This window comes from Henckelia pumila, chromosome 4 (assembly GCF_033568475.1).
Source record: "Henckelia pumila isolate YLH828 chromosome 4, ASM3356847v2, whole genome shotgun sequence".
Taxonomy (NCBI): Eukaryota; Viridiplantae; Streptophyta; class Magnoliopsida; order Lamiales; family Gesneriaceae; genus Henckelia; species Henckelia pumila.
In genome coordinates this window covers 161,742,750-161,769,464 of record NC_133123.1, presented here as the reverse complement: position 1 = coordinate 161,769,464, position 26,715 = coordinate 161,742,750, and the positions used below count along the sequence as shown (strand labels likewise).

Sequence of the window (26,715 nt, the reverse complement as noted above, 5' to 3'; positions counted from 1 at the left end):
ATTCATCTGATAATTAAGAGAAAACGATATGAAAAAATTGTTTAACTAGTGAAAATATTATTATCGATAGAATAATATTTATTTTTAAATCATTAATAAAATTTTATATAAAATCTTTTGAATTAATTTAACAAGCTGTATTTAAAATACATTTAATAATTTATCCTTTAATTAATTTTTGTATGGATTTTGATTTTTTCAAGTCAAACTGAAAATTAATGCTTCTATCGACAGATTTTTGGATCTATTTATTTTTTGTCGACTTATTACAAAGACTCGGATGACCAAGAAACGTGGGAATTAAGTTGAGAATTCACAATGCCAATAATTGAGCAGCTAGCAATATATACTCAAATTAGAAGTAATGGATGGGTGGTGCTGTATTTTGGAAGAGTGCCGAAACTATTATGAGAACGATTATGAGCACTCGGTGCAGAACCAACTTAACGCACCGATGGCATGGATAGGATTGTATATAGCAGCAGCATCTGCGGTGTGCGTGATTTCGATGGCTCTCGATGCCTTCAACAGCGGCTTCCGGACCAAAAGGTTGTGGCTCCCGTGTAAGTATTTCTCCCTCAATGCATTTTCCTTGACACTGTTAACTGTGGCCTTGAAGCTCCCAGTGGATCTCACAACTTACATGTCGGGAGTAGACGATAAAATCACAAAATTTAGTGGCCTTGCGTTGTTGACAACTGCCATAGGAAATTTCATGACAGCTATGGCTAGCATGGATCCTAATGAAATCTTGCTGAATCTAAGTGCTTTAGGAATATTAATAGTGTGTACAGTCTCAGTGAATGTGTACGTTGATACATGACTTCCAATCATTTAGTACTTGGGATGGCTACATGGTGTGTGCTGAAGAATTTTCGGCAGTCGGTTTCATGCTGTTTTTTATGGTCATGTTAGCTTCTGTGGCGGTATTCGTTCCAACGGCGAAAGGATGTGTAGAATCTAAGTATCAGGAGATGCATAGCTCTGTTTTGAGAGAAATGGAGGGGAAGAAACTTAACTTTGATGGGCTGACAGAGGTAGTGAACAAATATTGGGTGATGGCTCAAACTGGAAGCTCCCAGTTTGTGATGTTTGCGGCACTTCGGGTTTGATGTGTCTGTTGATGGCTTTAACTCTGGTAGAAACACATATTCAAACGCATATAGTGTACAATGTGGGATACGGTGGAACATCTACTTCCAGCTACAAGTGGTCTATTCAATATATTATGATCATTCAGGCTGCTGGAGTGGCATTGGGTAGTATTGCTCCCGTGTCGAGATGGTTCATGGCAGCCCGATTCAAGAGCTCTAAGATAGGTGACAAAAGGTTCAAAGATGAATTCAAGATAGAGGCATACTGGACTCATAAGCTGGTGGAATGGAGAGAGAGTCCATTGCCTTTACAAATTCATCACTTCAGATGCAGAAAAGTTCTTCATGGCGCCAAAAGATTGCTTTTAAATGTTGCCATCCGGATTCAGATTCTAGTTGTTCTTGTCAGCAAACTAGTTCTACTCATTTCTGCTAAAGTTGATGCCAAAATTTTCTTCTTCTTCCACCACATCAAGAAGTTGAGAGCATGTGCTTTTGGGCGCTCGAACGATACAACAAGAGCGGGATCAAGGGTTGTTATGGAGCAGGATTTGAGCCAATACGTTTTGCTACTTGAAGGCGAGCCAGAACTGCCTCAGAACACACTTGCCAACATATGTAGTGAGCTGGATAAACTGATCCACAAGGGTAAGAAACAGCAACCAAAGAAATTAATCGAACTCATTGAGAAATCTGTGAGTTTCAATGGGGTGAGAGAATTTGACAGCAATGAAGTTCCAAGCTTACATTCCCAAGAACCACCACATAGCTGGTCTCTCGCGGTGGTGACATTGACAAGCGTTGCGGTTGCACTTCCGAACATCAGTAATCATAAGGCTAATTGGTTACTGACTGCTGTAAGTGAAGGCCTATCCTTTGTCAAGAATATTGAGACAACCTTTGACACCAAGAAAGAGTTCTTATACATCAGGAATGCAGCAGATGTGACCTGGTTAGAAGTTGAACTGTATCAGACATGGCAAGATAATGCTCTCCGGGAAACAAGTTTTGGAGACAGAACGTGCGGGGAGACGCTACAAGAACTTTCTCTCAAAGCTGAAAAGGCTGTTGTTGATTTCAAGAATAGTTTGACAGATTCCCGCATGGAAAATCCTCAGAATTGGCCAGTCAAGATTATAGCAGCTAACGCAATGTACCGAATCACTCGAACTATTCTGCTGGCTCCTAGCAATCACCAAACCGACGAGCAACTATTGGAGAAGCTGTCTGTAATCATCTCAGACATTCTAGCTGCTTGCCTTACCAATCTAAGTCGCGTCATAACCATGAAATGTCACAATGATTCCAGCAAAGAAAGAGAGGAAAATGTAAGTCAAGCAGCTATTCTACTTGGTGAAAGTGAACATATTCTTGAAATTCTTGAGCATCATCAGTCACCAGGCCTGGATCCTGATAAAGCAGCTTATATGGAAGAGTGGAGAGCCTCCATTTTGGCATCGAACGACGAAACAGGAATCCAACAAATCAATGGAGAGCATGTATCTATTGAAGTAGAGAGTTGATTGAAAGGAATACAAACAATTATAAATGAGACCTTATGTGAGCTTAAATTTCAAATAGATTTCTTGGCATAGGGTCTCAACTTTGGGTTATAAACTTATAAATACCTAATTCAGTTCATAATTTGTATATTTTCATGTTATCCAGTACATGTAATTAATGAGCAACACTCGTTCCATTACAGAACTCATTTTTTGCACAAAGCAAAGAAAATAATCACCTTTTGATTCGATTGGGTCACATCTCATTTTTTATTTAAGATCATGCACGCGAAAAATCATATATGGTTCGTTGTAATTGGATCGTTGATCAATCCTTAAAACAATGTCATGAACGTGACATCGAGTAAATTTATACATAGGTTTACACAATATAATATATTATATAATTAATATATGACGTTACTGATAGTACTTAATTGCCAAACGTTTTGTTTTATATCATTAATTGCTCATTTATTGGATCTATGAAATATGAATGATCTATTTAAATTGTTGTGTATAAAAAAGAAATCAAGTGTCTCCGTGAATTAACATAATAAGAATGATGGCTTTCCTCAAATCACTAATCCCTCTTCTTCTGATCTTAGCTTTACTCCGTACTGCTACGGCTGCAGACATGATACCAATTACCAAGATAATTGATCCAAATGCAGGTGAGTCAAAATTCAAAGTTAGCAAATATTTGCTCCAATTTATTTGTGTTAAATTTAATGTTTTTTTTTTGTAAATCATATTTTTACTGTATATAATATATAATAAGAAATTAGATAATTAATTATATCGAAATAGTAGCAATATAATTTCAAACAAAAGTAGATTTTTTGTGAGATTGTTTCACGAATTCATTAGAGATGGATCATTCATTTCATATATTCAGTGAAAATGATATTTTTTATATAAAAATAATAATTTTTCATGAGTTATATCAGGTGGAAGATCTGTCTCACAGAAGTGTTCCATAAGATGGTTTCATAGTAGTCTTTATGTTCAAATAAAGGACTTAGTCCAATTTTTTTTGGTTGTATATAAAGTTTTTAAATATTTACGGTCCCATTTCTATTTTAAAAATTCAAGATATATAGGTATATTTTTATGGCTTGAATAAATAATTAAAACGCTCTAACAATATATTGTTTTTAATCATGTTTTGTTGTTAGAAAAGAATAAATACTGATTGGAATTTGAAATTATAAGCTCTTCTGTTGAGGTAGAGTTAAACTAATATGCATTTCTTTTTTATGGTGTATGTGTATATTGTGTATGCTTCAAAAAATATAGTAATTTATTATTTTTTTAAAAAAATTAATATCTAAACAATAGATAAAAACGGTTACTTATTGTTTGTTTTGCATGTGCGTGACCTCGTACCACAACGTTATTTTGTTTCTATATTGTGCTATGATAACTTAAGTGGATGATTATTATATTTGTTTATTTCAAGATAAATATCCATGTAATTCTAAATTAGTTGGGTATTTAATCTCTTTGTCATGCATAATTTATCTATTTTAGTTTTTGATTCAAATTTTAAAATTTTGGCTTTTATGTAATTAATTGGTCACACACTTTATTATTATTATTTTTTTGGCCACCTTTATTTCTTCACCTGAGGTAACACCACTGTTAGTAAATTTAAGTCTTATGTAAGATGGTCTCATGAATATTGATTCATAAAATGGGTCGAGTTTATATATATATATTGAAAGTAATATTATCGTCATAAAAAATAATACATTGGATCTAATATGATATTCGTTAATACAATATTCGTCTCCCAAAATTAACTCATGAAACGAAACTATGAGAGTTTTTGTGAGTTAGTAATATCCAATATTATATTAGTAATGTTTGATGTCACATCCCCAAACCAAATATCGTTAATACATACAAGACCAAAACAAAATCGAGATCGTGTAAATAGATATTGTTCGTTCTCCTACGTTGCTAACTCAAAGTTCTTTTTTTTCCCCCTCTCGTTTGGCAAAGGAATTGATACGGGGTACAGTTGCAACCGGTTCTTTCATGAACGCAGATGTATGGCGCATTGCTTTATGTCAACCTTTGGTGGCATTCCAAGAATAGGACTATGCACAAAAAAACCAAAATTCTTCGATTTCTTCTTTGGAAAATGCTTGTGTTATTCGCAAAAGTCAGTAAAAATATGACTACATGCTTAGGGCACGATGAATAAATTGTTATGCTATCACTTGTCCATATATATACAATGATAAGAATTGATGTGATCTATCAATATAGTGTTCGTACCAAATTTATTGGATTTCGATTGTAATGAATGATGGATTTTGGAATTTTTATAAGTGGATTTGAGTTAGTATGGTGTGAAGGGGGAATGTTTTGTGTAGTTACATATTGTGAGCGATTTGGAGCTTGTTTACTTGTAAGAAGAAGATTACCATACTAGCACACTAAACATCTGTTACTTATAAGATTGAATTGTATCGTTTAATCGAATCATGAAGCTCGATTCGAGTTAAAGAAAAATTAAAATAGATAACCAAATAATTGAAATTGGACTATTGGATGAACGTGAAAGTATTATTCTTACGCTAACATCTCGTCAAAACGACTCGTACATCCACAGACCACAGCTGACAAAAATAGGACCACATTTGTCACCCCTTCTCTGTTCATTTTAGCTAAGAGAAAAACCATCTCCTAATCTTAATGATCAGGTCTTTCTGCTAATGAATTTGGTTCATTTTCTTCGGGTTTTTTTTTTTTTTTTTTTATCAAACTTAAGTTCAGAAATTCTGGGACTTGGTTTATTTAATTTCGTGAAACATAGCTTTTCGTGTAAGACACTATTCTGTTTTCATGACACAAACAAATACATGTACAATTCTTTTATCCAAAAAATATTCTTCACGATTCACAAAATCGGCCATAAAAAGGACTGATTACCCAGAATGACAAAAACAAACATGAACAACCAGATATCTAAAGCTATAATAAACATGATAATGATCAAAAACATGTTGCTAAGAATACACTGGGGTAGAAAATTCAAGAAAAGGGAGACAAAAATTTACTTACCTTGACAAAGTTGCAGCACAAAAACAATGGCAATTGCAACTATCTGATCGAGAACCGAAATAAAGTTCTGTAGGTAATGATGTTCAGAGGGAGCCATTCGTCAACGAGCCCATCGAGATTACGTTGCCAGCATCTTTAGGCTCATTTTTTCCAAGATTCTGAGATATTTTTGGAGTCAATTTGGAAAACAAGCCTGATATAAATCCATTACCAGATTCAGTTGTTCCTCCTAGTAACTTTAAGTTGCTTTTCACAACATGGATTCCGTCTCCAGCACTTCGCTTCAGAGCCTCCTGCTTAAAATGAGCACCACATGGACAACTTACTATTGTTTTGAAGCAATTCTTGTGGAAAGCTAATTCACAAGATCTACACTTTTCAATTTCTTCTTCCTGTTAAATTCAGTTGAATCAATCAGAAAAGGTATTTCTGAATATGATAAGATCATTATCCAAGAAACTTAAAACGATTTAAACTTTTGCAAATAATTATCATTCGTTTGGACTTGGCTACAAATTCTTATTATATTAATTATACCAAAATTGAATAAATACTCGCCTGGAAAGGAAAAATTAGAGACATAGGATTGTTACAGGCTTGCCGAGCATTACAGGGAACACCCACATCATAGCACACAAGGCACTGCTCCGTGATATGTTCACGAACTTTTCTAGACACAGTTTCTACCATGACTGGTAAAGCTGAAATAAGAAACCATTGAACCATAATCAATTGCAGGAATTTCTTAGATATGAAAAGACAAACAAAATAATATAAAGTTACTTTACAGAAACAAATTCAAAAAATGTGCTTCAGGGGTTATGATAGCAATCATCCAAATAAGAACAGGATAGAGGTTCCACGTGTTTTTATTGAGCATCGTTAGAGATAAAAGTACAAGACTCCCAAATAGGATAGAGACTCCATTTCTTTAGAGTCAGTCATGTCATACACATTTGTAAAAGGTAAAAAGAATGTAGAAAGATTATAAGCATATACAGTCAGGTAAATATTTTTTTGGCAGTGATTAAGAACTAAAAGGTTAAGAATGCCTTCCTGTATGCATTAAATACAGATGCAACAGCTTACCTGAAAAAATCCCTTTGGAGAGATCAATTAGGTCTCTTAGAGCAAAAAAATCATTGCTGTCAAGAATATATCTCCGAGAACCAAGGCCTTTGTCTATAGATCGACGAAACGGGCAACGAACATAAGGCAGCATTGCTGCTATCCTATTTCTTATATTTGCAACATGCTGTAATGCTGGAACTTTTGAAAATAGGAATGGATTAACTGCACTGACACAAAGCATTGGCTGCAAGAAAAGAAACAATTAGAATAACAATCTAACAAAATACTTTGTATGTATAATGCGAATTATGCTGATAAAATTCCTAATTTCCAAAGGCTTAGATCAGAACTTAGCTTTGAGGGTAGAGTGGTAGACAAAGGAAAAGTAGATCTTGAGAACAATTTTAATGTCACAAATCTTGTAGGTATACATGGACCAGTTGTCCAGTAAGAAAGTACGGTGAGGAGGATTGAGGGGAAGAGGGCTTGCTAGATAAGGGCTAAACAAAAACTCTACCTACCCAAGAAAATTCAGAACAGAAGATATTTTCTTACTATTATACGTTTTGATAAGGATCTGCATAAAAGAGAATTCAATATCCAAAAGTCTCGTACTATACAAATTCTTGATTACCTGGTTATAAGTTGAATCCAAATATGACTTAGCCATCTGAGATACTGGGTACCTAGTAAAATCCCAATAATGCAGAACTCTAGCTGGCAAGATAGCAGTATCATTGTTATGACAAGAAGAGCAAAATAATTGGCCACTGTATTCACAAAGACGAGGTTTTCCCCACCCCAGCACCTGAAAATATTCCTGCACCCTTGTTCTTCCATCATCAAAATTTCTGTGGCAACCTGAACATCTATAATGTTGTGCATCTAACATTTGTTTCATTGATTTAAAAGGACGGATTTGAACATTAAGTGAAATGGTCTTTCCCAAGGTGGTAAAGTTCTCCATGTGTGTGACTCTGTTGGGAAATGGTGTCTGAGGTATATTTGCATTATTTGCAGGAGAATCAGGAACCGTTTCCGATTGAGAGAGGAAACAAAGTAGAGTATTGAGAGAGCTAGAAGTAAATTTGGACGCTACAACAGATTGTAAGCACTCCTGGATAAGAACACTTCTGTCTGCAATAACATCAGGAGAAGCGTTACCAAAAAGCTTTCTGGATTCCCTATCAACATGAGACCACGGTGAAGGAAGAGTCCAGCCCTGAACTGCAAATTGTTTCTTCAATCGCTGATAAAGAGTACTAAAGTCACGGTATCGGCGTTCAACCTCCCAACATTCTTCTCCACTCCACACTTTTATTTTATAGACAGTGTATTTTTTCACTCCAACTAGTCGCTCACTCAATGAAACATCCCCTTCAATTTGTCTTGCACCTACTACCTCAACATTATCAATTCTAAGAGGCTGCTGGATCCAATTATTTGTATAATCCGTGCCAGATGTAGAAGCACTAGACCCACCATCTCTAGATGGCTGAGAAAAATGGGCTTCATACATCCTAGAACCTTGGGTGTATCTAGCTACCAAAGTATCACCTGAGTCAAGCAGTATATCTTCCATGTCATTGACAATCTCATCATAGAAATCTTTCAACTCGAAATCTCTCGCCTGCTAGACATTAAAGGGCGCACCGTTAAAATGCATAACAAAGAACACCAGGAAAATATATCATAAAAATATTAAAAAGGCATGCATTGTTAAAGCACAACAGAAGAGAATTCCTCCATGCAGTTCCAGTGGCATTCAATACAAGCCTGCTTAAAGATGGAGAAAAGCATGTCGTCTGCGTGTAATATATGACACCTAATAATAAAATTTGAATACAAATAAAACAAAGATCACAAGTAAGAGGAGTTTGGAAGATCAAATAATATATAAAAGGATAGCAAACAACAAGCAATAACCATCGTAGAGTATATCGCAAACCTTCAAAAAGACAGGCATGGACTTACCTGGGAAAATGAGTAAATTATGTGATTTGACTAATTAGTACTCATCTGTTTTCATGGATGAAACATGAAATACAACAGCTGAATATCCATACTCAATTACTCATGCCGATGATCCAGATAGATATGCGCCTTCATGAAAGTTTATGCATCACAAGAAGTAAATCAAACTTCCTAGATGTGCAAGAATCTATTGACAGAAGATGGGACATGCATACTTCATGTATTAAACTCCTCCTAAAACGAAAGAAAGCACACGAAAAAGAGCTTATGTACTGAATGTTGGTCAACTAGCACTCAATACAATTCCAGATGCACAAAGCAACAGGGATTGCAAATACAATTTATAAAATGACTTGATAGAAAGAATAATTTGTGAAAAGAAACTATTTTTTACATCCATTGATTTAAAACTGTGTGTGTGTGTTCTAATATGATGTCTTTCATTAGTTTCACTCACTCACCTTCTTATTGTTCTTTGAGAAGTAAATTAATGAACTCTACATTTGTTGACAATATTAAGTCACTACTTACAAGAACTGTCTTTATCAACTCTAATAATTTCTTTGATCCTTTGCTACTCCATTATAACAATATTTCAATAACTAGATCCAGTTTATGTAATGCTTCCCCCAAATAAAAACTTGTGTTATGCATTATCACATGATTGGTATTAAGCTTCTGCAACATAATACCAGGAAAATTTTCAAATGATGCAACTGGTGACCAGCAATCTCTACCTAAATATAAGAGAATATATATTTTCTAACCACGAAATGAGAGTGGAAAACAATTTACTTTAACTGGCTCAAAATGATCTTCAACTTTGTCGAATGAAAAGGCAGATTTCTTCTCAGTAATATCACTCATATTCATGTCAGTAAACGATGATGTTGCAAATGAATTTCCATCTTCAAATAATCTGGACACTCTATCCTTGTCTTTCACCGTACGAAGATTGAACTCAGATTCAGAGGGAGGATTCAACTCAATGTTTATTTTCCCTACCTTCCCATCTACTAAAACGTTCGAACTAATAGTTGTGTTTGTATATTGAAGTTTCATTTCTGATTTAGCTAGGTGAATTTTCAATTCCTCCTTTGCCAGGCTTTTTTTAGCTGATGTATCCTCAATTGGTTCAGATGCATCACAAGTAGAATTTCTTTTGAGATACTCCGTCAATTCATCCATATCACTGACTTGATTTCTTGATATAAGCACTTCTTTTACATCTGCCACCGGTCCATCAAGAATCCAATGATTCATTGAGTTTGTGGATAACGAACTTACCCTAATCTCTGCTGAATTACATGCAGGTTGAACTTCATCACCAGCTACAGACGTACTTCTTGCCTCAACTTGTGACAGTGGAAATTCAACAGAATCAGCAGCAAACAAATTCAAAGAGTTAATAGCACCTTGCGTACCACCCCGAAATTCATTCCAAGCAACAGAAGGGGCAAAATGTCCCCCATTTTCTTGAATAAAATCATCCCAATCATCAGATCCAAATGCCACTTTTGAATTCATAACCAACTGATTTTCATTCTGCCCACTTTCATCAACATGAAACAGCACGTTCTTCCCATAGTAGGAATCAATCTCCCCACCATCATCACTACCACATCCAAACATTGAATCGTCCCCATCTGAATGATCATGGCTTGATAAATCTTCGCCTTCATCTGGCGACTTCCTGCCCTTACCTCCAAGAATTTCTAATCCTTCAACATCCTGAGACTCGCCTGGAACTTTTGTACCCTCCTCGCAATTTCTCACACCCATGTTCATATTGACACCTTCATTGCCCCAGTTATCATCCACATCAGAATTTCCCAAAACATCAATACCTCTCATAACAAAACCTTCAATCCTCCCATTTGACATCCCATCACCCTTCCAATCCGAAGATGACTGAGCTCCCTTATCCGAGCTCGCTTTACCGCTGAAGTCCGATAATATCTTACCATCCCCAAAGTTCTTCAGACTAGCACTTTCACCTCCAAGTTTGAAGCTTTTCAAAGACCCAAAATCAGATTCCTGGTACGAGCTACTACGAAAACTAGGAGTGCCCATTGCCGAGCTAGCACTACAGTATTTATCAAACTCCGATTCCCCGCAAGAAGAATAATGCGACAACTCATCTCCACCTTCCGATTCTCGATCGAACTGCGGGTCAAACAGAGAGGTGGTCGCAGAGGACACTTTCTCCTCAACGCCATCTCCGCTTATCATGTCATCAAACTTTGAATCCAGCAACAAACGAAAAAAAAAATGAAATTCACCCAAAAAAGGATTGAAACAAAACAAAAAAAATCCAGCAAATTTAAACTGAAACGAACCGATTATTGAATATTGAATTCCCGGAAATCAACGAAATCAATGGAGATGATTGTACTGCGCAATATACAGAAGTGAATTGTGATGTTTCCGATTTCAGGACAAAAATTGATCAAAATGGGAAAGGCGAAGTGTAAGATCAGAACTTCAAACGAACTACGTTTCGGAATTAGGATAAATCATAAAAATAATTAAAGTCGTTGGATATCAAAACACGATTTTTAGTTTAATTGATAATTTTCGATTGGACATTTGCATTCCTTAATTCTAGGGTTAAAAATCTCGTATGAATGACCAATACGCTCCAATTTTTTATAATCTCTTTTCAGAAGTAACTATTTGAGTCCGGTGTTCAAACTTTGGATAAAAAAAAAAAAAAAAAATCCAAATCGAAGAAACCAAACTCCAAACCGAATCGAAAACGGAGCTTCTTAACTCGGATAAAAATATTAAATCGAAGTTTATATTAGTTCGGTTTCGAATTTTATATGTCAAAATTGAACCGACCGAAAAAATTAAAATTATATTATATCATATTATATATTTTTAAAACTAAAAGTTTAAAAAACTAAACCGACCAATTAACGTCCCTACATTTGAGTGCTAAAAAATAAATGGATGATGATTATACCTCAAAGACGCAATAAGGGTTTATGTTTCTAGCCGGGTGGTTCCCATTTTGGTTATGGAATAAATAATAATACAATTTATTTTGGTTATGGAATAAATAATAATTCCATTTTTTTAAGGCGATACCAATACAATTGATAAATATGCTTTTAATTCTACTTTTATACTAGATAGTAAAAAAAAACACATGCAATTCACACGGGTACGATGTGATTTGAATGTTTTTTTTAGATAAACACACGAATCTATTAAATTAATTTGGCCATAAAACGGGAAAAAAGAGTAGCAATTTTAAGAATTGATAACCATATATTATACATTTCTAACTTAAAAAATAAAAGACACGCACATTCAAAACTTGTCTTTGATAATATCAATTACATTTGATCCGATAGTACTCTTTTTAATCTTGTGAATCGTATATTCGATGATGAGTGCATGAGATATGATTTTAAAGTAATATTCGAACTAAAAAGAAGACACAAATGTTCAAATTTTTCTCTTCAATCTTAACTACACTACTTTTGGTTGGCTTTTGTTTTTATTTTGACAGTTCGAGTATTTTTTTATTTATTCAAAGTCTTTTAATATAACAGACCCATTCTATATAATTTGTTTCCTCTTTGACTTGAAGTGGACTTTTTGGCGGCTTTGGCTATTTTGGATGCTGACTTTTTTTTTTTGGGGAGTCATTGGGGATTGTGACTCAAATTCAGAATATATTATTAAGACTTTTTTGATCGAAAATCTCATATTTTTTAGGGAAGCTAATGGAGCGACGGATGAATTGGCTAATCTTGGTTTAGTTTTGGGATCGGCTATATTGCATCCGACAGATATTGCTGGGAAGCTTAAAGGGATTTGTATCTTAGACAAGTCTAGTTAGGGATGTAAACGAGCCGAGCCGAGCTTTTGAATGTTCAAACTCGGTTAATTTATAATCTAGCCGAGCCCGAGCTTATTTAACGAATATATTCATGTCTCACGAGCTTATTCGAGCTTTTATCGAGCCTAAACGAGCTTAATATATTTAAACTATAAATTTAAATATTCATTAAATTAATTAAAAACTAAATTATATATTTGAAAAAATATAATATTATTATTAAAATTTGTAATTTTATTCTAATAAATTAATTTTTATATATTTTTCAATATTTTTCATAAGTAAAGTGTAAATTTATAAATTAAATATCAATACTATTATTTTTTCGTCTAAGAGATGGCTTACGAGCTTGTTAACGAGCCTGTTCACGAGCTAACGAGCTTGTTAACGAGCATGTTCACGAGCTAAAGAACCGAATATTGTAAAGCTCGAGTTTGGTTCGTTTGCCTTAACGAGCCTCATTAAACGAGCTCGAATGAGCCGAGCCCCGAACAGCTCGCAAACTGTTTGGCTCATTTACATCCCTAAGTCTAGTCTACCTTATATCAGAGTTAAAGAAAGTTTTGAATTAATTCTTGTATTTATGTAATTTTGTAATTTCTTGAGAGGCTTTCGTTTTGCCCTCCTCTCTTGTGCTTTCTTTTATTCAAATAAATAGGTATGAGTATGCCAAACACCCCGTCATAACAGACGGTGTTTGGAAGAAAAAAAAAAGAAAAAAAGAAAGAAATAAAAAGACCCATTGTATCAAGTGTTTCACAGAGTTTGAAACAAAACTTATGGCAGAGGGCTGATTTTCATTCTGTCCAAAATGACTTACTTTTTGAAATCTTTTTCAAAATTGCAACATGCATAATAATCCGAGAAATGGCAAAATTTAAATGGTGTAGTAGACTTTTCCTAGTACAAAAGAGTCCACAGAGAACTGAACCGCCTCGTAGCTGAATATTTTTCGATGACATAACAACATATTGACGAGATATTAATACGAGTGTTTGAATAACAAATCTTTTTTATAAAAGAAGAAAAACTCGAAAGTGTTTTTTTAGAAATAATTTCAAACATTATCTGACGTGAGTATCAAATTTTTGAAGAAAAAATTCAAAAATATTTTTTAGAAATAATTCAGAAAATGTTGAAACGAAAAAACGAAAGAACGCTTTTGGCATAAAATAAAAACGATTGGTCAAAATGTCAAACAGAAGTCCATTAATTTTTCAATAAGTTGCATCTTGACCCATCTGTATCTTCTAACTTCATGTTACATACAATATATTGTATTATTACTTACTATATATCTATTACTATATATTATTATATTACCATATATATATATATATATATATATATATAAATAAGAGCAAGTGGTCTCTTGGTATGGATACCTTTTTTATTTTTGTCTTTCAATGGTTATGTAATTAAAAATATGTCATTTTTATTATATTTTTTTGTCATTTCATGAATATTTATTTACAAAAAATGTCATTTTTTAATTTCACTATTTATTATGATTATTTTTTATTTTCAATTGAAAAAATAGACAATAAAAGACACGCAATGCGTGCACCCGGATACTAATATATATTATGTAAGAACTTTTGGTTTCTTAGTATGTCAATAAATCGAAAAAAAAGTATTCACTTCACTATTTCAATTTTTTTCCTCTCAATTATGATTTTTTTCTTTTTTCTTTAACTATTTCTTTTCTTTTGACAATTTTAACTAAAATATAATTTTATTGTAAAAACAAATTATTTAGCATGCAAATGTGTGTAACAAAATGTTATTATCTATTCCTATATATCTATATATTATGTAAGAGTCCCTTAGTGTGGTCTCTTAGTGTGCTCATTAAAATAATACATAAATAAAAACAAAACACACACACAACCACTTTCTTTCACTATCTCATTTTTCCCCTCAATTATGATTTTTTTTCTTTTTTTTTCATCTAACTATTTTTTTATTTTCTCACCAATTTTTGTATTTAATATATAATATAATAATTTTATTTGAAATATAAATTTATTATAAAAATGGATACGCAATGCGTACAACAAAGTGGCTAGTTATCCGATGTAATTTGATATCCGATATACTTGTAGTAAAAAACAAAGTGGCTAGTTATTATTTTATTATGAGAAAACTATCAAAGTCATCACGTATAATGATAAAATAAAATAAAAAATTATTAGAATCTGAAAATAGAAACACGTAGCACCATATTGGAGTTGTTTGAACTTTGAATTTTTCAACTCGAAAAAAAAAAAGAAATGGAGAAGACACGTTCGAACCAGTCAAATTCCACTTATTTCTTCCTCAAGAATTCAAAGCAAACAGACCAAGATTTTTCAATCAGTTCGAAAAACCCATGTGTTGTTCTTGCTCAAAAACTCCTTCTTTTGGTGATTTCTGCTCTTTGTAGATTGATCTGCAAATAAAGCTTTAAATTCCTCGTTGTACATTGGGTATGGCATATGCTGCTTTAATTTCACTCCTGCGGACTATTGAGCAAATCTTGTTGTTCCATGATCCACGTGCGTCACATTATGAGAAGCAAAATATTGAGTCTCTCCAAGAAAAACTTGGATTCTTGCTACAGTTTTTCGAACAGTATTCATCCCGTGAAAGCGATGAAATGATCGCTAGTTTGGAAAGACGAATCCGAGATGAAGCGTATCAAGCGCAAGATTTCGCTGATCTTTATCTAACCAATCTATGTAGCAGGGGGACTTTTTCTTCATTGGAGGTTATGGCAGCAAATTATCTTCTGCCTCTGGTTGCTGCTGCTTTGAAAAACGACACATTTGAGCGCCATTTTGAGAAGGATGTGGCCCTCAGATGTCTCCTTGTTAAGCTCGCAACCGAAAAAGTTGATTCTGTTGTGGTACTGGCGGCACAGATTGAGGAGAAATGGGGATTGAACTTGGCACGAGAAAGTGATTCCAGAACTCAGCATGAGGTAGAGGTGTTTGAGAAATTTTCTTGGAGAGATGATTTTCAATCTAGGAATTCTTTGCGTGCAGGTTTATCGAAATATGGCATGATTGGTTCCAGTAGTAGAAATACAGTAGTGTTTGAATTCGAAAACCACTTGATGCAAATTAAGGAAGAAGTTTTGAATGCACAGCAATCTAAACTGAAAGTCATCTCCATTGTTGGGATGGGAGGAATCGGCAAGACGACTCTTGCAAACTGTGTTTACACTGACCCGTCTGTTGTGTATCACTTCGACATCCGTGCATTGGCCACTGTATCTCAATCGTATTGCGTACGAGACATTCTGTTGGGTGTTCTAGATTCTATGGGAAAATTGACTGTTGAGACTCGTGGAGAGAGTGAGGATCAACTAAAACTTCATGTGTACAAGAACTTAAAGGGTCGGAGGTATCTACTTGTTATAGATGATATTTGGGATACTGCTGCTTGGGATGACATGAAGATGGTGTTTCCGGATGATAATATGGGAAGCCGAATTGTATTGACTACTCGGCTTGTTGATGTGGCTGCTTATACGGGCTATTCTGACCATCTTCATCGTATGTCACTCTTAAGTGATGATGAGAGTTGGACTCTACTCCGTGCTAAGATTTTTGGGACAAAACCGTGTCCTCATAGTTTACAAGGTATTGGGAAGAAGATTGCACAAAAGTGTCATGGACTTCCACTCTCAATTGTGGTGATTGGTGGATTACTTTCCAAGATAAACATGACACTTGAGGCATGGCATGCTGTTGCAGCAAATGTTACCTCATTTGTGTCTTCAAGTGATGATAATTGCTTGGAGATACTAAAATTGAGTTATAACTACTTGCCTCAACATTTGAAGGCATGTTTCCTATACCTTGGAGTTTTTCCGGAAGATTATGAGATCTCTGTTTCCAAACTCGTTAAGTTATGGGTTGCTGAGGGTTTTCTGAAACATGTTCAGTTTCAAACCATCGAAAACACAGCAGAGAAGTATTTGGAAGAACTTGTCGATCGAAATCTTATTTTAATATCTAAGAAGAATTCTGAAGGAAAAATCAAAACATGCAGGATGCATGATCTCTTGCTTGCTTTCTGTGTGAAAGAGGCAAAATATGAAAAATTTCTACAGGTATCAAAATGGTATGCCAGCCTATTTCCTGGAGGTTCATTGAGTGAACGACATTTAAGTATACATCCAGTTGAAGCATTCAAATATCGTTGCTTTCCTTTTTACTCAATGCCATCGATTTCATTTTCTCGCTCACTTATATGTATTGGACAATACCGTTTTCCCTCTAGTGTTTTCCTGAAATTCAAACTACTAAGAGTGCTAGATGCTATTGAAGTCGAGTTTCTTCGATTTCCACATGAAGTTTTGGAACTTCAGAATCTACGGTATATTGCTTTGACGTGTGAAGGGGACATACCTGGAACAATATCAAAGCTATGGAATCTCCAAACTTTGATCATTGATCAATATTTTCGTCGCAGTGGTGAAATTTATTTACCGCTGGAAATCTGGAAGATGGCACATTTAAGGCATATCCAGTTTGTAGAATCTTATTTGATCGATCCTGCTGCCAATTTTGATTATCAAGGGAAGCTTTTAGTTCTTGAAGACCTCCAGAGTCTTTCAGGGATATGGAATTTGAGATTCACAAAAGAAATGTTGCAAAGAATTCCAAACATAAAGAGATTGGTTATTTCATACGATAGTCTCAACTGTACAGAAAAGGCGAGCTCATACTATCAGCTTGAGAATCTTGTCAATCTACATCAACTCAAAGCATTGAAGATCCGTGTTAGCTTAGTTTCACCGACAATGTTTAAGTTTGATTTCCCTCCAACACTTGAAACATTAACTTTAAGTGGTTGTGGAATTCCTTGGCATGATCTGGCAATTGTTGGTTCATTGCCGAATCTTAAAGTTTTAAAGCTGAAAGATCATGCTTGCCTAGGAACAGAGTGGGAACCAAGTGAAAGAGAGTTTTCTCAACTAAAACTGTTGGTGCTTGAAGAGTTGGACTTGATGCACTGGAAAGTTGACTATAACTACTTTCCAAGCCTTCAACGCCTCATTCTTCACTCATGCCATGAATTGGTTGAGATACCATCTGAGATGGGAGAAAGTCAGACACTTTCAGTGATTGAGTTGCATGAATGTAAAGCTTCTGTCCTGAATTCAGCACAGAAAATACTGGAGTTGCAGCAGAGCTATGGTAACGATGGTTTCCAAGTTGTTGTCCATTCTAAAAAGAGCTTCTCAGATCGCAGCATACATACAACGGTAAGATAATAACTCTGACATGTAAACTATAAGAGATGCAGATGTTATATTATTGTAATAATCATGTTCCAAAATTATAGAGTTAGGGTAATTGAAAAATGTAGGGATATTTGATGGGTTGGACACTTGGCTTATATAATATTAAGTCGTCCTCTGTGATTATTAAATTCTAAACTCTTATGACTTCTATTGATCTTGTTGAAAATATTTTGCAGATGCGTAGATTAGTGCAGTGTGGTTCAATCCCTCCCGAGAGCCTGGATATTTTGCCCAAAGGTACTAAATAGTGTTTGTGTGTGTTGTATATATTTAACTCACAAAAGGGTTCATTCTTTTTTATCTACTTGAGAAATACTAAATGGACAAGCAAATCCATCATGAAAACTTATAAAGAATGGCTACAGAGTGAAAATTTTAGTTTTATTACCCAGCTCAACTAGATATATCCGATTGAAGCCATTTTTAGTGATTCTTGAAATATAGCTTCAATGGTTAAACTACAAAACATTTCAGCCCTCTGTGGTATTTGGGTAAGAAATTTTGATTGGCATATACATTAATGAGCTTGATCCCCTTTGATCCAAAAGTATGATTTTTGGAATTCTATCAAGAGAAATGGTGCAGGTCATTCTGAAGAAATTTATTAACTTAATGGCATCTCATTTTGTTACAGATCTCAAAGACGCCAAGTCCCGCTGGAATCACATCTTCAGAAGTGGTCAAACAAGTAGCGAAGTGAAGCTTATAACTGATGGAGGACTTAGATTGGTTAATCAAAATGAGCAAATGAAATATTTAGTTCCACACACTGCTTCAACAGGAAAAGAATATGTACTTGGATCGATGTCAAAGCTATTGAATCTAGAAACTATGATAATGAATAAATACGCACGTTCTTGGGATGAAAATTTGGCAATGGGAATTAGTAAGATGCCACAATCAAGGCAGGTTCTTTTGCTCGATCCCCTTACTTCCAGATTCAATTTTTATGGGGAGCATTTAGCTCATGAGAACCTCCATTTTCTTTCTGGGATATGGAATTTGAGGTTTAGTAAGGAAATTTTGAAAAGGATTCCCAACATCACGAAATTGGATATTTCTTATGACGCTCACTGCTGCAGGGAAAAAGGGTGGTCGTATTATCAATTTGAGAATCTTATATATCTACATCAGCTCAAAGCTTTGAAGATCCGTGTAATTCCAATTATCAAATGGTTCATAGAATTGCTTTCGCTGCCAAATCTGAAGTTTGCTTTTCCCAATGCACTAAAAACTTTATCCTTAGGTGGATGGGGAATTCCTTGGCCTGCGTTGGCAATAGTTGGCTCACTACCCAATCTTGAAGTTCTCAAACTAACTGATCATGCTTGCCTAGGAACAGAGTGGGAACCGAACGAGGGGGAGTTTCCTCAACTGAAAGTACTGGTACTTGAAGTATTAGACTTGATGCATTGGAAAGCTAAGTGTGATAACTTTCCAAGCCTTCAGCACCTTATTCTCCGATCTTGCTATGAATTGGAGGGGATTCCATCTGGGGTGGGAGAAATTCTGACACTGGAGAAGATTGAGTTGCATGACTGTAACTATTCCGTGTTGCATTCTGCAATGCTAATACTGGAGAAGCAACAGAGCTTGGGAAATGATTGTTTTCAACTTGTCCATTCTGAGTGTAACTTGTCTTCTCATGGCATGAAGCATAGAGTGGAAATAAAGGAGACTGACGAATAGACGAACACAGAGATCAACATTAACAGGTTGGTTGCTACTTGGAAAAAAATATTTTCTTTCTCACTTGCCATGCATAAGATTGCATAAATTCTTTAGTGAATGTCGCATTCAAGACATCCTGGCTTCTTCTAGCAATTTTTTCACTTGGCAAACCACAATGAAAAACTCGAAGTCATTGGGCGAATAACGTTGCGAGATTCTCGCTATGAGGAAAGGGACACGATTTTATGTGGATTTTTATACTTTCTCAGTGGGCGGAAACTGATTCGATTGTATCTCTGGTTCTCATTCAAGCTACGTCGATTAAATGGGATCTTCTGTATCTACAAAGGGAACCTGTATCTGCGAAGGGAACCTGGCCGGCTTCCTATCATGCTCTCGCACATTTACAAGAAGGGCAGTAGACTAGATTTTTTTCGCCAACTGTGCCTAAGATGACCGAGACACAGCAGCCTTCATGGAAGTTCAACTTGGAGACATTCTGGCTCTACTAAGTTAGATATGAATATGATTGAATTTCCTTTTGTAGGACTTCTTTATATTAACCGATATCATTTTATTCAGAAATTCTTGGCCCCATATATTCACTTTTCTTTCCTGCTTTGTTTCTCGAAAGTATCCGTGCCAAAGGCCATCTAAGTACAAACATGTTGTATCAAAGGAGATTTTAAAAAAAATGTAGACGTATGTATATATGAAAAAATGGGGCATTGATCCGATATAAGAAGTGAACTTTGTTTATGTTACACCGAAAGTGTTATTTTTGGCGTAATTTTATGAAAGATGTGTATACATCTATTACTCTTTTAAAAGCATGAATAATTTTCTCAATTGTGTATGTACAAATTTGTCCTTCATATTGTCTACTTACCCATTTTGCCCTTATGTCACTGTATTATAATTTATAAATACATAATAATAAATGATATGATAATATGTGCATTAATTATTAGTCAACTCTGTTTTGCTCGAATTAGTTATTTCGGGTTTTCGATAATGCGTGTCGTTTCGTATTCCGTATTAGATACATTGTATTATTATAATTATAATTATAATTATAATAAATGATAATGCGTGGATTAATTATTATTAGTTAACTATTATTGAGGGTAATTAAAAGGACATTTGATGTGAATTAAACCAATTGCTGGTAACCAAATATATAAACGGCTGGTAATCCAATATATAAATAAATATTATTTTGCCGCAGAAAAAAAACATTGTGGTGGCTATATCCATCGTTTTGAATCATCTGCATGTAGGTATTGTACATTGCTATTCATAGTTTCCTAGGATATTATTGCATCCATGTTTGTTAAGGAGAGCGGACCTAGTCTAGGCTAGGTTCGAACCATTAGCCACACGCGCGCGCCGCCGCCTGACCGGCCGGCTTGGCTTGGCTTGGCTTGGGCACATGTTTAAATTTTTGGACAAAATAAATTTATTTTGTTTCCGGAAATTATTATATTAATTTTATTTTTCTTCCGGAATGTTCTGTCAGAGTGCATCTGTTGTGTCCGAAGCAGTGCGTCTTTTCGATCCAAAAAAAGTGCATCTTTTGAGGCCGAACCAGCGCGTCCCTTCGGTCTGAACCAGTGCATCCCCTCGGCTAAGTATGCATCCATCCGCATGCATCTGTCCAACGTCTATAAATAGACCGCCCCACTTGCATTCATTCTCACCAATTCACTTATTCTCTTCTCTTCTGCATACTTCTGCATCTGAAGTTTCTTACAACACTTCTGTTCGAAGTTCTTCGTGTTGGCAGTGCTGCTATCGAAGTTGATCAGCGTTCTATCTTGGGAGACATTTTGCATCAATTCCGTTAGCACCTAGGCGGGGCAAATCTGTCTTAAAGATAGAGAGTATTACTCTCGGCTCGCTGTTGTAGATCGTGTTGATCGTTGATTGCATATTAAGGCTGATTGCATATTGAGGCTGTTCGTGATAACTTTTGGTAACAAGTTTAAGACAGATTTTTTTCATGATGGCTACTGATCCTTCTGCCAAAGTCACGCCGCCCTCTATTACGCCCCCACCACCAACCCCTGTTATGCCTCCCACACCGGTTGTCACGGCCCCTGCTGCTTCTAATGCACATGCCGAGAAACCTGAGAAGTTCTCCGGAACTGACTTCAAAACATGGCAACAGAAGATGTTGTTTTACCTCACGACACTTCATCTTGCAAGGTTTTTGAAGGAAGTGGTTGCTGTTCCGGCACCAAATACTGACACACAAACAAGGTCTGCTTTCGATGCATGGTCTCACAGCGACTTCTTGTGCCGAAACTACATACTGAATAGGTTGGACAATACGCTGTATAGCGTATACTCTGCAACCAAGACGACTAAGGAACTTTGGGAGTCCTTAGAAAAGAAATACAAGACGGAGGATGCCGGTTCAAAGAAATTTGTAGTCGGAAGGTTCCTCGAATTCAAGATGGTTGATACCAAAACGGTGATAAACCAAGTGCAAGAATTTCAGATCATCATCCATGACATAATGGCCGAAGGGATGATGCTAAGTGAATCCTTCCAGGTTGCTTCCTTGATCGAAAAGCTGCCACCCTTATGGAAGGAGTTCAAGAATTATTTGAAGCACAAACGAAAGGAAATGGGGCTCGAAGACTTGATCGTCAGACTGCGAATTGAAGAAGACAATCGCAAAGCGGAGATCAAAGCTGGTAAGATGCCGATGGAAGCGAAGACAAATTTGGTGGAGCCAAATGCTATAAAGAAAAAAAAGCATTTTGGAAAAGATGTGAAGCAAGGGATGAACAAGAAATGGAAAGGAACCTGCTGGAACTGTGGAAAGTCGAACCACAAAGCCAAGGATTGTCGCTTACCGAAGAAGGACAATCAGTACCGGGCAAATGTGGTCCAACACAAATCTGTGCCTATTGATTTGTTCGAGATAGATTTGTCAGCAGTAGTCTTCGAGGCTAACATGGTTGATCATCCTAAAGAGTGGTTTATCGACACTGGAGCTACAAGACATGTATGTGCTAACAAAGAGTTATTCTTGAAGTATACTCCCATATGTGGACGAGAGCTCTATATGGGTAACAATGCGACTTCTAAGATCGTTGGATTAGGCAAAGTGGTGATCAAGATGACTTCGGGAAAAGAGCTTACTCTCATCGATGTCCTCCATGTTCCGGACATAAGAAAGAATCTTGTATCGGGGTCTAGACTGGTCAAGGCCGGATTTAGAATAGTGTTTGAAGCCGGCAAAGTTGTAATCATGAAAAATTGACAGTTCCTAGGAAAAGGATATATAGAAAAGTGACTGTTCAAAATGAATGTAATGACTGTACTTCGTGATCTTGAAAGTAATAAAGTTAATGCTTTGAATTACTTGGTTGAATGTTCTAATTTATGGCATACTAGATTAGGACATGTTAACTTCAACACTTTGAGAAAACTTGAAAAACTAAATCTTATTCCAAGGACTAAAATTGATTCAAACTACAAATGTGAAGTATGTGTTGAAGCTAAACTAACTAAAGTACCTTTTCACACAGTGGAAAGAAGTACAATACCTCTAGAACTAATTCACACCGATGTTTGTGATTTAAAGTTTGTACAAACTAGAGGTGGGAAAAAGTACTTTATTACATTCATAGATGATTGCACAAGATTCTGTTATGTGTTTCTTTTAAGAAGTAAAGATGAAGCACTTGAAGCATTTAAGACCTATAAGAATGAAGTTGAAAATCAATTAGGCAAAAGAATCAAGAAAATTCGTAGTGATAGATGAGGTGAATATTTTGCTCCGTTTGAAGAATTTTGCAATGAATCTGGCATTATTCATCAAATAACTGCTCCTTATTCACCACAATCTAATGGTATTGCGGAAAGAAAAAACCGTACTCTGAAAGAAATGATGAATGACATGCTAATAAGTTCTGGACTTTCCCAAAACTTGTGGGGGGAAACAATACTTTCGACAAATCATATTCTTAACAAAATTCCACATAAAAAGAAGAATGAAACTCCTTACGAATTGTGGAAAGGACATAAACCCTCATACAAATACTTGAAAGTGTGGGGGTGTTTGGCGAAAGTAGAAATACCGAAGCCAAAACAAGTAAAGATTGGACCTAAGACTGTAGATTGCATCTTCATTGGATATGCAAACAACAGTAGTGCATATATATTCCTAGTGCACAAGTCAGTAATTCCTGATATACATGAGAATACGATTATTGAATCAAGGAATGCTGCATTTTTTGAGAACGTCTTTCCTTGTAAGGAAGGAAAAGAAAATAGCTCTATTAAAAGAGCTCATGAATCCATAAATGAGGAAACTCATGAAAACGAAGAACCAAGGCGTAGCAAAAGAGCTAAGATAGCTAAAACATTTGGTCCTGATTTTCTTAGTTATGCTATAGAAAATGATCCAAGGACTTTAAGTGAAGCACTATCCAGTCCTGATGCTCCACTTTGGAAAGAGGCCATAAAAAGTGAAATAGATTCCATCATGCAAAATCATACTTGGGAGTTAGTAGATCTCCCACCGGGAAGCAAACCTTTAGGATGCAAATGGATCTTAAAAAGGAAATACAAAGCTGATGGAACGGTAGAAAAATACAAAGCAAGGTTGGTGGCCAAAGGATTTAGACAAAAAGAAGGATTGGATTTTTTCGACACATATTCACCTGTTACGAGAATAACGTCTATTCGAGTACTTGTAGCAATTGCTGCTTTAAATAATCTCGAAATACATCAAATGGATGTAAAAATGGAATTTTTAAATGGTGAGTTAGAGAAAGAAATATATATGGCACAACCTAAAGGATTCATTGCTCCCGGTCAAGAAAGAAAAGTGTGTCGACTCATTAAATCATTGTATGGGCTAAAACAAGCTCCTAAACAATGGCATGAAAAATTTGACAAAACAATGATGTCAAATGGATTCAAGATTAATGAGTGTGATAAATGTGTTTATATAAAAGGCACACATGACTCGTATGTAATTGTTTGTTTATATGTAGATGACATGCTCATAATGGGTAGTAATCATGATATCATCATGAAAACTAAGAAAATGTTGACAAAACATTTTGATATGAAAGATATGGGAAAAACAGACGTTATCTTAGGAATTAAGATTGTAAAAGCGCCTGAAGGAATTGTCCTAACACAATCTCATTATATTGAGAAAGTACTTAGGAAATTCAACGCGTATGATGTTACGCCGTTAAGATCACCCGTGGATTTAAGTTTACATTTATCCAAAAATCGAGGTGAACCCGTATCTCAACAGCAATATGCAAGGATAATTGGGAGTTTAATGTATATTACAAATTGTACTCGTCCTGATATTGAATACTCAATAAATAAATTGAGTAGATTCACAAGTAATCCTAGTCATGATCATTGGATAGAGTTAGAAAGAGTATTTAAATACTTAAAGTACTCAATGGACTATGGATTACATTATAGCTGTAGTAGCACGTGCCCTAATTGAGTAATTAAAGGATTAATGCTAATCAATTCAATTAGGCATCGGACGGATCGGAAGCTCCGAAGGGACGATCGGAAGCTCCGATCGGGATCGGAAGCTTCGATGAGGATCGGAGGCACCGATGATATTACGTCATCCATGACGTGTGGCTGGATCGGAAGCTCCGATCAGGACCGGAGGCTCCGATCACCCCTATCTGGAGTCAACAAGTGATATTTTGACACGTGGCAGATCAGGATCTTCGGAAGCTCCGATGGCAGGATCGGACGTTCCGATCGAGGTTCGGACGTTCCGATCAAGGATCGGAAGTTCCGATCGTTGTCTATAAATAGAAGGCCGAGACTTCATTTCTCTTTGCCAATTCCGAGTTCTCCTTTCCTTTCTAGTCCTTTTGGAGCTGTTCTAGTCTTTTTAGGCTTGGTCCGGAGGTCGGAGAGGCGTTCGGTAGTCGTAGCAGAGTTGTGCCCAAGTTCTGGAGGCATCGACATCAAAGGGCTAACGACGGACGAAGGTATAGCTTTTGCTTCCTATAAATATTTAGGAGTATGCAATAGCTTAGTTAAGGCTTTTAGAGCACTTTAATAATAGTAGTATCATTTAGCAGTGTAGAGCAGACTATAGGCGTGGACCTAGAGTTGGTAGAGCTTTCACTGTATTTGAGGTACGAAAGTACTGTTCGAGATATCCTGACTGAGTATGCATGTATTATGTGACTGCATGATTTATATGCCATGATATTATGCTGCATTCATTTGCATCTTGCTGTATCTCCTTCGAGATGTCTGTTAGTAGGGTTGTACCCTATCCTGTTAGTGGATTGGACTTCCATCGATTTGGGTCCGGCGTATCCACGGTTATCTCGGTATGGGAGCCACCTCCTGAAGCGACGGCACAGCGTGCTACATACCAGGGCCCGGTCTGTCTCTGTTATCTGATCCTTGACCTCGAGTCTATAGGGAGTTCACTTTGCATGCATGTATACTCATACTCTCGCACTGAGCGTTTTATGCTCACATCTCGTACTCTGTATTTTCTGGACACCCTATTCCATGGGGCAGGTTTGCGATTGGACGAGGAGGGTGGATCCAGGAGGGGCTAGTCAGCGGTTGGCCGGCTGGAGCTTCGCTTAGGTTTTATTACTGTTGTTTGGGTTTATACAGCTATTCGATTTGGTTGTATATTATTGGATAATTACAGATTCCTTTTCTTGGGATTGTATATTGTCTATGGATTCCGCAGTTTTATTCTGATATCTGTTTTATTAAGTTAATTGCATGCCTAAGTTCTGTTTAGTAGGTGATCCGGGTAAGGGTCACTACATTTATGGTATCAGAGCATGCAAAAGATTTCTTGGGATTTAGTCTCATCTTGAGGTATTTTTGTAGATGTCAAATCGTGACGACCAGAGTTCTCATGGCAGTGTTGGTGGGCGTTGGGGTGATGCCGACCGGGAGCCTCGTCGAGAACGGCGTCATCGTCACCATGACGACGAGCGTTTCACTGTGCGTCGATTCTTAGCTATGGGTCTTAAGCCCTTAGTTGGAGGTGAGTCTCCGGAGGATGCGGAGAACTGGTTAGACCGCATGGAGACGACTTTTCAGACTTTCCAATGCACCGATGAGCAGAAGGTGGAGACCTTTGGCTATCTTCTGGATGGGCGTGCGCGCAAGTGGTGGAGATTTACTTCTGCA

General features: G+C 36.1%; 3 protein-coding genes across 6 annotated transcripts; 2 read left to right on the top strand and 1 right to left on the bottom strand.

Annotated features, from left to right (window-relative positions):
* The first annotated feature begins 393 nt into the window (after window positions 1-393).
* LOC140862249 (uncharacterized) lies at window positions 394-2,674 on the top strand. The gene is made up of 2 exons (XM_073265254.1): window positions 394-807; window positions 1,024-2,674. Exons 1-2 carry the CDS (start codon window positions 455-457, stop codon window positions 2,615-2,617), a joined length of 1,947 nt encoding a protein of 648 aa, XP_073121355.1. The 5' UTR covers window positions 394-454; the 3' UTR covers window positions 2,618-2,674.
* Window positions 2,675-5,477: 2,803 nt separating this feature from the next.
* On the bottom strand, window positions 5,478-11,204 carry LOC140860327 (uncharacterized). Of its 4 annotated transcripts, none has more exons than XM_073263289.1 (5): window positions 9,512-11,204; window positions 7,377-8,375; window positions 6,761-6,986; window positions 6,226-6,372; window positions 5,478-6,059 (listed from the first exon to the last, which is right to left on the bottom strand). In XM_073263289.1, the coding sequence occupies exons 1-5, from the start codon at window positions 10,946-10,948 to the stop codon at window positions 5,755-5,757; spliced, it is 3,114 nt and encodes a 1,037-aa protein (XP_073119390.1). In that variant the 5' UTR covers window positions 10,949-11,204; the 3' UTR covers window positions 5,478-5,754. The 4 variants fall into 4 exon arrangements, with proteins under 4 accessions (XP_073119390.1, XP_073119391.1, XP_073119392.1 ...); XM_073263290.1 differs by having other exon boundaries at window positions 7,377-8,372; XM_073263291.1 differs by having other exon boundaries at window positions 10,004-11,204.
* Window positions 11,205-14,847: 3,643 nt separating this feature from the next.
* LOC140860319 (putative late blight resistance protein homolog R1A-3) lies at window positions 14,848-20,276 on the top strand. The gene is made up of 3 exons (XM_073263277.1): window positions 14,848-17,826; window positions 18,042-18,102; window positions 18,500-20,276. Exons 1-3 carry the CDS (start codon window positions 15,040-15,042, stop codon window positions 19,552-19,554), a joined length of 3,903 nt encoding a protein of 1,300 aa, XP_073119378.1. The 5' UTR covers window positions 14,848-15,039; the 3' UTR covers window positions 19,555-20,276.
* Window positions 20,277-26,715: the final 6,439 nt, after the last annotated feature.

Coding starts and splice junctions, on each gene's coding strand:
- LOC140860327 (XM_073263289.1), bottom strand. CDS start 10,948: ATGATAAGCGGAGATGGCGTTGAGGAGAAAGTGTCCTCTGCGACCACC. Junction 6,373..6,760: donor CTCCAAAGGGATTTTTTCAG/GTAAGCTGTTGC, acceptor TTCTTATTTCAG/CTTTACCAGTCATGGTAGAA. Junction 6,060..6,225: donor AATTTTTCCTTTCCAGGCGA/GTATTTATTCAA, acceptor TTTAACAGGAAG/AAGAAATTGAAAAGTGTAGA.
- LOC140860319 (XM_073263277.1), top strand. CDS start 15,040: ATGGCATATGCTGCTTTAATTTCACTCCTGCGGACTATTGAGCAAATC. Junction 17,827..18,041: donor ATCGCAGCATACATACAACG/GTAAGATAATAA, acceptor AATATTTTGCAG/ATGCGTAGATTAGTGCAGTG. Junction 18,103..18,499: donor CCTGGATATTTTGCCCAAAG/GTACTAAATAGT, acceptor ATTTTGTTACAG/ATCTCAAAGACGCCAAGTCC.
- LOC140862249 (XM_073265254.1), top strand. CDS start 455: ATGGCATGGATAGGATTGTATATAGCAGCAGCATCTGCGGTGTGCGTG. Junction 808..1,023: donor TGTACAGTCTCAGTGAATGT/GTACGTTGATAC, acceptor AACTTAACTTTG/ATGGGCTGACAGAGGTAGTG.